The sequence below is a fragment of the Coenobita brevimanus genome, chromosome 31 (assembly GCF_032717465.1).
Source record: "Coenobita brevimanus isolate Jiangsu-jjx chromosome 31, ASM3271746v2, whole genome shotgun sequence".
NCBI lineage: Eukaryota > Metazoa > Arthropoda > Malacostraca > Decapoda > Coenobitidae > Coenobita > Coenobita brevimanus.
Genome location: NC_136984.1, coordinates 2,790,894 through 2,802,658, shown reverse-complemented (window position 1 = coordinate 2,802,658; position 11,765 = coordinate 2,790,894). Strand labels below are relative to the sequence as shown.

Below are 11,765 nucleotides of genomic sequence, written 5' to 3'. Positions count from 1 at the left end.
AGGTAGTACATGTGTTGTTAAGACCTATCCTCTTTGTGTCTTTAATTGACGATGTCAGGAAAATGCATAACGCATATCACAACTACTCCCAGCCTACCTGCTTCCTTGCCCATCTCCCTACTTACCTTCATGCCTACCTTCCCTCCTATCTTCTTGCCTGCCTTCGGATCTAAAACCAAGGCAACCTCCCTACCTACCTACCTGCATGCCTTCTTGCCTACCTCCTTTCTTACCACCTTGTCTACCCTCCCTACCTTCCTCCTTGCCTACCTCTCTACCTACCTCCTTACCTACCTCTCCACCTATCCCCTTACCTACAGACATCACCCCCCCTTTCCTACTTCCACTACTTATTGAGGCAGTGATAGAAGTGTGTATTTATTTATTCATTTACTTAATTTAATAATCTATAAATTTTTCAGCTCGCCAATACTAAGTGGGATGAAACATAATTGTGATAAGTGCATGAATTACTGCATTTTTCCGATCTTCAGATTATACCAATTTTATGACTATTCCTGTACATAAAACTGCTGCCTCTATACCTCTATCCCCCTATTCCACGACCTTATTGTGGCCAGTGTGATGGAGAGCGAGAGACTGACGAGGAGAGTGTATGTAAGTGAGATGGAGAGGGGGAGACGGAGGGGGAAGGATGAGATGGAGGGATGGAGTGGAGAGGTATATGAGAGAGGAGGATGTGAGCTGGGAGCAGGGCAATGAAATGGCGGGAGACAGGACGACATGCAGGCGATTTGTTTGCTGCCACCCTTTACAGAATTAAGGCGTCTGGCAATGGATAGATAGACAGATACATAGTGACCTTGAGGTTGACCTAAACGAAGACCACTGAGAAGAAGGCACACCGTCAGCCTGAGATGAATCACTTGCAACCCCAACCATGCAAACTGGTCCATAATTGCAACATACAGAGAGTGCACGAGGGAACGGACGTACGGACGGAAAACTCTCAACTCAACCACGCTTAAGGCCTCTGCTTCGCCTTCGGGAATGTTCGTTGCCAACACATGAATTATATGATGCACAGAGTCTATACATGATGAGGCAAGTCGTCATTAGCCACTTGGTGCCTGATCTCACACATGTTGGTTGTCGTTAATATTAGTTATATTATTATTCTTCATTTGTAGATGATAACAGTGATTCTTGAGCACATCGCGATACATAATAATGCTACGTAGTTCTAGCTATGTATTGCCAGACGCCTTAATCACGTAAGGGATGCCCCCAAACAAATCGCCTCCATGTCGCCGTCACCCCCCCATTTCACTGCCCTGCTCCCAGCTCACCCCCCCCCCCTCTTATATACCTCTCCATTCCATCCCTCCATTTCATCCTGCGTCTCCCCCTCCCTCTCCTTCCCTCCACTTCGCTCACATACACTCTCCTCGTCAGTCTCTCGCTCTCCATCTTCTCCATATGGCCAAACCACGTCAGAGTATTTCTCCTGCTTTCTGTCACATCCACACCCACCACAATGCTCCTTCACTACATAATTAATAACTGGTATTTATCCTGACAATTGGCTAGAACAACATACTGTATGGAGTGGTGTTGAGGTGTGCTTTCATAAAATGCACTGTTTTGGCACAGACATTAGCGTTTTGGTTGTATAGTAGTAGTTTTTCCCAATTCAGTTGATTAAAATTACAGAACCATCAGTAACACGAAAATGTCGTATTGTGTTTTTGGTTCACATATATTGCAATCATTTTTTCTTCGTATCAACCAATATACTGTACAAATAAAAGGCATTTATTTACCTGCAGCCTCTTATCCTCATTTTCAAGGGGCAAGGTGCTTTGTTACATCCATTTTTTCCTCACAATTCAAACTTATACAAGAGGATCACAAAGCAGTGTCACATCAACCTAATGTAAAGTAAAAGTGAAGGTGAAGCTGCGTTGATGATGCTTTATAACTGCATATTAGAGATCCAGGTTATGATTTGGGTCACCGTGTAAAGCATGATCGCACAAACCAACACAGCGTAAAGCAAGACCGCGTAAAGCAAGATCGTGTAAACCAAGACCGTGCGAACCAAGACCGTGTAAACCATGACTGCATAAACCAAGACCACGTAAACTAAGACAGTGTAAACCAAGACCGCATAAATCATGGAAGCACTGTAATCCTCAAGATGTACTGGTGGGCTGTGTGAGTGTGATGGTCAAGGCAACAGACAATGAACACAGTTGGGCTTCCTGTTTTATATCACTGGCAGGAGAAAGAACGCCTACTTTTCAATTGGACGGTTTCTTGCTCCTGACGAATTTCAAATATGACATTGTGATTACGGAAATGATTGCTGTCTTTGTATCTGTCCATATTCTTTGCATGCTGTGCCGTACATATACCTAAGGATACTATTTCACAACCCTTTGAGCATTGAGTGTGATTCGCAGTTAATTTTAGTCCTTAATAGATTTCTGGCGACGTCTTTTTATAATTTACTCCTACTGAGAAGAGATTATTTGATTCAACTTAGATGCCTCTCACAGTAATGAGGTTTATTAAGTTTATTAAGGTTATATCCAAAGCTTCTAGTTCGAACAGTGTATCCTAATCTGAATAAAATAATCATGAAGTGACAAGAACAAATGGAGAAAAGCATCTCTGGGGCCAGTGTGTTCAATGCGTGACCTGAACCATGAACGATATAAATGGCACAGAACACTTTTCACGAATTGTATGCTTGTATTATGCCTGTATTTTCTACTACAGTACTTCTCCAAATCCATAGTTGCCCATATATAACATAATTCTACGGCCCATCGTAGTTAATTTTGCCACACTGGAGTTCTACCGGGTCATTTCGTGTCTAAGTTCACTCGCTGACCTGACTGCATTTATTAGTATCATAACAACCTTTAGTTCTCGCACTCTCTCATACCACTTAGTATGATTTTGTTATGCTTTTTATCACTGGGACACGTAAAGTTGCTTAACATTATAATTTTATCTTTAGAACAATACTAATTCTTATCTTTTTTATGCAAGGGAGAAGGAACCAAAGGCCAGGAGCCCGAAAACTGTTCCTTCCAAGAAATTTGGTGTTTGTTTCCCAGAGTTTATGTCTTCAGTGATGTGCAATTAACTGAACAACTGTTTTCACAATCTGGAGAAGGATAAGTGGCAATACAAATGTTATGCTGCTTTTTTCATACGGTGTTATATATCTGTTGGGTCATCACTTATGGTTGATTTTGTGATACTTGACCTCCATCTCCCGGTCTCAGATGAACGTGTGTAGGTGTTTGTGGAAGGCAGCAAGGTAGTCAAGGATGAGGTTGGCGCAGGGCTGGTGGTCCTTGTAGAGGTGTCTCAGATGAACGTGTGTAGGTGTTTGAGGAAGGCAACGAGGTAGTCAAGGATGAGGTTGGCATGGGGTTGGTGGTCCTTGTACGTGTCTCAGATGAACGTGTGTAGGTGTTTGTGGAAGGCAGCGAGGTAGTCAAGGATGAGGTTGGCGTGGGGTCGGTGGTGGGGGTGTACGGCCCAGCAGAAGGCCATCACTTCGTACAGGTGGTCGGGGCAGGTGACGGGTTGGGCCAGCCTGTAGCCGTGACGCAGGTACTCGGCCATCTCACACCACGACACCTCCACGTACGGCTGCTGTGCCAGGGTCGTCAGTTCCCACACCAGCACACCGTACGACCACTGACACACGCACAAACACCACCAGGTTAGTATTTGTGGAGCAGAAGATATGGTTTAATTTTAGGTTGAGAAGTGGCCCATAATGATGATGGTGGTGAACTACATTGTTTTACAGTATATATATATATTGTTGTTGTAGGACCACTGACACTGACACAAAGACACGTTAGTATTCTGGAGGGGATAATATGATTTGTTTGTGAGAAAATAGGGCATGATGATGATGATGATGATGATAAGGATGAGAATGAGGAGGAGGTTAAGCTATGAAGTTCAAAATACATCACACAGAAGATGTTAGAGAATCTCCCAACCCAACACGAACACGTTGGACTGTGATAAACATTAAGCCACTCACCACATCACTGGCGGTGGACACAAGCCTCTCAGTGATAGCCTCCAGCGCCATCCACTTAATCGGTTGTGCCACATCGCCATCCACGGATTCATAGTCGCCGGGGAAGAGGTCTCGAGACAGTGCCGCGTCCGTGAGTCGAAGCTCCAGGTTGTCACTGACTCTGTTGTGAAGGAGTTGATGTGGAAAGATGGGCAGCTGTACTCTCTCTCTCTCTCTCTCTCTCTCTCTCTCTCTCTATATATATATATATATATATATATATATATATATATATATATATAGACGCGAAGGTGCACTTGACAGGTTGGTGATGTTTGCCTGAGTGCAACGTTACTTCGTAATCTCTTTACTCGTTAGATTATTAATTGACAACATATATCTGAGGGGGAAATTTGGGATAGTAAATGTTATTCGGACATGTTGCATTCAGCCAATCACCAACCTGTCAAATGCATCTTCGCCTCAATTAAAAAAAAAAAAACAGTATAGATTTTGATTGCATATAACTGAGGTAACACGAAGCTGTTCTCCACTCTGTTATGCAAGTGTTGGACTAGGAATATTTATGGTTATCCTCGAATAAAATTAGAGTTCAGTATTAGGAAGCAATCATCAATTTCGGGTACGTATGTGAGTGTCAGTGTTAGAAAAAATATATGAAGGACTTACACACAGTTCCTGGCAGCGATGTCCCCATGCACAACACTGGCTGTGTGTAAGAAGGAGAGGCCATGAGCCGCCTGCAACGCCAAGTCCACCACCTCTGCCGCCCTCAGGTGACCCCCTCTCTGCTCCTGTAGGTACCTGCACGCAGACAAGGTTGTCGGTTAATTAACATAGATTTGTGCCTGTCGATTGTATACTGGGTTACTAAGGCAGATAAGAAAGAGTTTAAGATCTGAAGAGGGATGATTTTATGACTTTATTCTTCTTTCCTGGTCAGAGATGGTCGACACAGTTTTGATGGTGTCACTGGGTGGAATTCTCATGTGGTTAAGAATCTTACTAACACCACTTCCTTAACAGTTTATTTCTGATCCTGCTCTGTTCCTATATTCTTCTGTGTTGTTCATGCAGTCTATGTCGATATTAAACAGATAAAAGAAACAAAAAACAGGGTATTAATGAGTAGTTTGGATAATAAATTGTTAAGGAAGAGGCGTTCAGGAACCTCCTTACCTGACGGGAACACTGGCCATTGTCACATAATCACTCTCAGGTGTTGCCAGCCAGCACTGAATCATGGTTCCCACTCAAGAGCATGATGGGGCAAATGGGGCAACAAAGTGTGACTTAAATCGACTAAAAACTTAAAAGAAAATTTCCAGGCTGAATAAAATAAGTTAGCGGCGGCAAGATAAAATGTCATTTTGTTGAAAGAATTACTGTATTGGTTGTTATTTAAAGTACTGATACGTAGCGGGAACAGGTCTTACTGTCCGCAGTTGTGGTGGTGCAAAGGGATTCACAGTTAGTTATAGAAGAGCTTGCCTTTTTTTTTTTTTTTTTACTGTAACCGTAAATACTGTATATTCCCGGTGACCCAAAAGGATGGGGCAGGTTTTTTTCGGTCTGCCTCTCGCAACCCTAGTCCAGACATTCACACTTCTCATCTTCCACACAAAATTGGCATCCTCCGTCCTCTCAACAAGTCCAAACCATCTCAGTCAACCCCGCCTCATCACATCACCAATATGCTCCAATCCAATCCGCTTTCTCATACCTTCATTCGTATTCCTACCCCGTACCCCCAAGCGTCGCATTCAAGGACGCATTTCACATCCATCTAATTATCATTATTTCTGTACGTTTGAGCTTACGAATATCCTCTTACTTACTGCCCAAGTCTCACTACCATACGGCATTACACTCCTAACACATGCTACATACAAAGATCCCATAACACGGAGGGAGAACTCTCTCAATGTCAGAAGAGGCAACAGAGGTTCGTTGCTTGAATCACGATAGTCACATCTGATATTTCTAGCTAACTGAAGATGACGGGTTCCTCAGATGGTTCCTACCCTCTTCCAGCAATCACAAGGGGGTTATTCATGGGCTTAGCCGAATATTTAGAATACTGAAGGCATTCAAACACTCTATCTGCTGTACATCTAACTGCCCTGCAGGTTCAAAAACTCTTGAATTTATATCGTGATAAGTTATGGTTTTTCGTCCAGTGCATTCTACTGAGTATATAGCACATTTTATTTATTCTGAAAAACTATTATATTCGGGGGAATATTCTTCATCACCAGTTTGGAATATCTTTACGACCATCATTTTAGAACCACTAATTTGTAATGAAGCAGAAGGTTTGGTATCACTCTCTTGTTCGAATGCCTGGACTCGAACCAGCTTCTGTTACTACTTGCTTTGTGTGTGTGGCTTTTCGCTTGGCCACTGATCCCAGGCAGGATAAGTTACTAACCATATATCATTCAATTCTCCTTTCACTTTCCGAATACATTTCTTTATGACATTACCATAATGATATTTATTGGAACTGTGTTAATTTGTTCAAATGAAAATTATTTGGATGATCATTTTCAGTGTATTATGTAACATACGTGTAGACAGCAGTAAGTAGAATGTTAGTTACAGCCATTTTGTGTATGCTGCCAACATCTACTAGCTCATGCTAATTTGCTTTTTTTGTGTGTCTCCAGCTAAGAGGGGACCACTTTACCATGAAGACTCTCGTGTTCACAAAGATTTACAACTTAACGATTTTAGAGCTACATTTACAGATATATACATCCTTGTAGTAACATATTTAAGGGATCCTTCTGATGTCATGCTAATACTGCTGCAATTTCAGTTTGCGTTTTAATTACCCGTACGGAGCGGGGACGGGTATTGTTTTCACTCGGTTTGTCTGTTTGTTCGTTTGTCTGTCTGTCTGTTAATAACTTTACGCGAAAACTACTGGCACCATTTTGACAAAAATTACAGGGATGATGGGCTATGACCTTCTGATCACCTGGTTAAATTTTGGGCCACATTGGGCCAAAGCCAAGGCTGTAGACCCCAAAAATGAAGAAAAAAATGTAGAAAAAAAAAATCGCCATAATTCCTTTCAAATTCGTCATATCATGAAAAAATCTAAATGTGCATCTTTCAAATCTACATCCAATAACATGCCCCATTATATCAGGGGGTCACCCCTCAGTTAGCAGTAGGAGAGTCAGTGTCAGGTGGGTCGGGCCCAAAATTTCAAATTGGCATAAAATCGTCAATTTTCACCCGATTTACTCCAAATTAGATATGTGACATCGTTGACTAGATATCCTGTTGTGTTTATACGTCAGCACTAAAATGACTACCGGGGACAGGTTTGCTGTGTCTTGGCACCGCGTCATGTTGTTTTTGTTTGTTGCAATTTTTAACACCTTTTGAAGTGTTCTAGTATGGCACCTCACTACGAAACTTTCCCGTCATGTAGGATATGGGGCTTTACATTGGTGTTGTGCCTGTTGTCTTCATCCTTAGTGAAGTGTTGTGTTCTATCCGACAACATTTTTTCTAATGCCATGGGGACAAACTTCATCATTTTACGAGGAAACATAGAACATATGAGAAATAAAGAGATGATACTCACTGTTTGAGGTTGTGGTGGTGGCGGTGAAGGGGATAGATGAGGAAGGGAGGCGAGTTTTGAGCCAAGGAGACGCCAAGCACAGTGAGGACTTTCCTGTGGTGGAGGTTGAGGAGGTGTGTGCCTTCCCTGTACAGCGCCACCACCTCCTCACGCGGGGCGCCATCCTTCACTGTCTTTATCACCACCTCCTGATCTGGCTCTGGGGAAGCTGAGAAGACAGGATTTTCACCAGTTAATGCAGCAAAGGTCTCAGTAGCAGCAAACGGGTTTCCCTAAGCCATTACTGCAGTCGTATTTCTTCAGCTAAATATTCGCATTTTGGGAGTTATTTAGTATTTGATATTAGTGTCTTAGGATAAAAAGTACAGTATAAATAAGCAGACATATTCACAGTTCTAGCTAAAGAGAGGCTGTGATTATATTGTACCTGGACACTCACGCTGGATCCAGCCCCTCAACACTCGCCCATAGGATCCCTCTTGTACCACAGCGGTGAGACGAACCCTTTGTCGCTCCACCTGTACACACCAGAGATGGGTCAGCTTTGCAAAACGGTGAATAATTTTGGCTCCTGTTCTGCACTTTGTGTTTTCTCTTTCTAGTCCATCAGTTTACTACACATATAAAATTTTAAGAATACAATGTCATTACCAGTATATTAATACTTGGGTAATATGTAGGGGACCTCGAACAAGGAAATGGGAAATGGTGTTCAAGATCTGGGAGATAGAACACGTGGAATTTCTGTGGGCAGCCCATCACACATAAGGCAGTCAGACTGGCGATGCACAGAGACACCTGTTCTTATAATCTAGTGTAAACTGAGAGAGGAGCAAATTTAGTTACACATGGGAAAATATGGATCAAAATTTGTAAATAAGCTACTGTATTCAGTGTGTCAGCAGGCTGACTGATTATTCTGCTTACAATTGCCCATCTTCCCGTGTTTTCATCTACTCACCTCCATCTGGCGGAATCTCCCTTGCATCTCAGCCCTGATGGGGTCTACGATCACCTCTGACCTGCCGTGGGAGCCAGATGACTGACACGTGTCTCTGCATCCACTGTCTCTGCTGACTTCCCTAACGCCTTTACTGTGTCTGTCTTCATTGAGGCCACATATGTTCCTATAGCCTCTGTCTTTGCTGACTTCACTAACACCTCTACTGTCTCCGTCTTCACTGAGGCCACACATTTTCCTGCAGCCTTTGTCTCTACTGACTTCACTCACATCCCAGCTGTCTCTGTCTTCACTGACATCGGTTACATCGCTGTAGCCTTTGTCTCGCTTCATATCTAATGTACTCCTGCTGCCACTGTCTTTATTAACACCAAACACGTCCCGTCCGTCACCTTTCCCACTGCATGGTGTGAGAGAGAGGCTGGCAGTGATGTGGTTATCGGTGGAGGTGCGGGGGAGGGAGAGTGTGCCTGGGGTGATGGGGGTGGGGAGCTTTCCGAGGGAGGCGAAGTAGTTGCTGGTGATGGAGGCAGGGAGGGTGTAAGTAGAGTCGTACACCACTGTCTTGCCATTCCTGGGTTTCGTCATGACATCCTTCACTCTGAAATCATGTACAGATCTAGTTAATATCAGCTGATAACATTACCGTGTTTTACTCTAATTTGGCCTAAAATTACCATCTCTATACTGTTGATTGATTACTGAGTTTTAGCAAGGCATAACATCAGAAAATACAGCTAGTCACGAAGAAGTGCTATGAAAAGGATACACAGTCGCAGTATTGTCTTTTTCTGCCACCAAGCTACGTCAAATAAGCTACACAAGGACGAAAACTTGGGCCAAGTTAAGGAAAAGTATAGGAGTTTTGATCTGAGGAATAAGTACCAAGCTTAAGGGAACGATGGAATAACCCCCAGAATAATACTTTCCTGTACCTTTGGCGGAAGATGTCAAGTATCTGGGAAGACACGTGTTTACCATCTCGCCACCCAGTCCTCTCTACTATCAGTCAGTCCACCTATTTTTTATCCCTCATCGAATTTATACAAGAAATCTGATTCAAAGCTTACTGAATTAGGCAATACACACATTATAAAACGATATATCTCCTTGTCTCACCCAACTACCCAACATCACAATCCATTCTGCCCACTACTCTCTGCCCATCCCACTTGTTCTAATGTGCTGACTGTCTTTAACCCGTCATGTCCCGACCAATTTCGCACCTATGATACCCCCCAATCCTGAGCTATTTTGGATTTTTTTTTTCTTGGCTAAAACCTCCGCTTTTGGTGAGAAACATTGAAAATCCATAGAGAAATCGCTCACCTGAGGTTTAAACTACTCGATACAGGTAGCAGTACCTCCTTACCTTACTGTGTTTTCTATCAGGCTGGCTCCAAAGAAAACGAGTTCTATGGGAGGGTAACTATTCCACACCACTCATAAACGGTATTTATTTATTTGGTACGAATTTATATGTAGTACGAGAGTATATTGGTTTTCAAACAGTAATATAGGCATTATAAGCATTGTTTCACTCACTAACTTATCAATATACCTGACCTTTTTAGGCGACATTACCTGATCATCATTTCTGACTGTTTCTTCCTCTAATGCTATGTAAACACTGTCCTCCACATTGTCATCGATTGGGGGATCAATCTGGCCCTGAATGTATTTATTGGCCAGGTCACTGGTAACAGGTGAATTGCCGAGACAGTGGCCTCTAGGGGGGGGGAGGTTATGCTGTGTAAGGCATTGTCCCTGCCTGGCATCTTGTAGAGGAATAGAGGAAGGTAAATTGAAAATTGTGCAAATTATGAACCTTGCAACTGTGCAAAGTACCAGTACGTCGATGGGACTAGCTGTGACAAAATGTTGCAATGTACCCATACGTCGATGGAATGCCTCGGGTTAAAAATCTATTCCCGTGGTTACCACACGGTCAACAACATCCATCTACACAGGGTATACTTACCTTGTTGTGCCCCACCATTTGCCACCATCCCATCCAATCCCACACAGTAATTTCTATTCCATCATCTAGATCTGGAGAATATGAAACAATATCTTAATAACCACTTATGCGCATGCACACACACACACACACACACACACTCACTCATTCACACTTTTCGTAGCCTATGGTGAAGTGCTGAGGACAGGAAAACATTGCAGGTTATTACACGGTGATCTTTACTGTCATATTTCCAGGAACAGTTTCTTTACACAGGCAATCAACAAATATTTTAGTCACTTACTCAAGCGTTTTGAGGGCTGTGGTTGTCTTGTGTCTCCTCCTCCTGATGTTTACAACGATGCCAATCACTGTGAGGACAAGTGTAAGGCCGGCCAGGACAGGAACCACATAACACACCACCACCTGCCACCACCCTCCACCTCCCTCACCAGAAGGACTCATGTGAGGAGAGTACATTTCAGCTGACTGACCTGACACATGGAAAGGGAATTCATATAACGTTTAGTAATGAAACCCTCACTTTTTCTGAGAACTGTTAAATGATCTTGTACTGAGAAAACGGAAAAAATGAGTTTCTATGGTTATCTAGTCTCTTTCCTCTGATTCTTGAAGGACACTCTGATGTAAAACCAAATACACATACCATTCCACCCATAACACAGATGCTTACTGGGTGTACAGGCCTATCCCCGCCTTACCCTACCACCCTCCACCAATATAGCACGTCCCTCCCTTTCCTTTGCAGATAACCAACTTTTTTCTGCTCGCTTTTATCAGTTTTCCGGAAAGAATTCGTATCTCATCGAGGTGAACAATGTTCCTCATGCAATCCCCATTTTCACACGGTGTATTTCGCTGCCCACTCTTCCAGTCTGTCTCATTTACTCACATCTCACAACTCAAACTATTTTTCCTTCCCTGCCACACATTCAGTCCTGTAGTTAACATTGAAATAGTGATTCAAGAACTAACTTCAGAGCAATCTATATGCGTTGATGTACTATTTGATGGCCATAATGAGCTACACAGATATGAACCTACATACCTCAAAAACCAAAGCACGTACAGAATGGGACTAATTTTTGGCACACACCTTTATAGGAATTATCAAAATAGATCTTTATTGGCCAACATTCAGTAGTTGGACCTTAACCCGCCCTATCCCGACGTTTTTGGACTT

General features: G+C 42.9%; 1 protein-coding gene across 1 annotated transcript; it reads right to left on the bottom strand.

The window, feature by feature from the left end:
• Positions 1–3,432: 3,432 nt before the first annotated feature.
• LOC145395464 (tyrosine-protein kinase Dnt-like) lies at positions 3,433–11,041 on the bottom strand. The gene is made up of 8 exons (XM_080269066.1): positions 10,866–11,041; positions 8,946–9,202; positions 8,602–8,729; positions 8,068–8,158; positions 7,641–7,839; positions 4,709–4,843; positions 4,040–4,199; positions 3,433–3,681 (listed from the first exon to the last, which is right to left on the bottom strand). Exons 1-8 carry the CDS (start codon positions 11,039–11,041, stop codon positions 3,433–3,435), a joined length of 1,395 nt encoding a protein of 464 aa, XP_080125192.1.
• Between the last annotated feature and the right edge of the window lie 724 nt (positions 11,042–11,765).

Coding starts and splice junctions, on each gene's coding strand:
- LOC145395464 (XM_080269066.1), bottom strand. CDS start 11,041: ATGTACTCTCCTCACATGAGTCCTTCTGGTGAGGGAGGTGGAGGGTGG. Junction 8,159..8,601: donor GGAGATTCCGCCAGATGGAG/GTGAGTAGATGA, acceptor TGGTGTGTACAG/GTGGAGCGACAAAGGGTTCG. Junction 3,682..4,039: donor TGTCCACCGCCAGTGATGTG/GTGAGTGGCTTA, acceptor TGCGTGTGTCAG/TGGTCGTACGGTGTGCTGGT.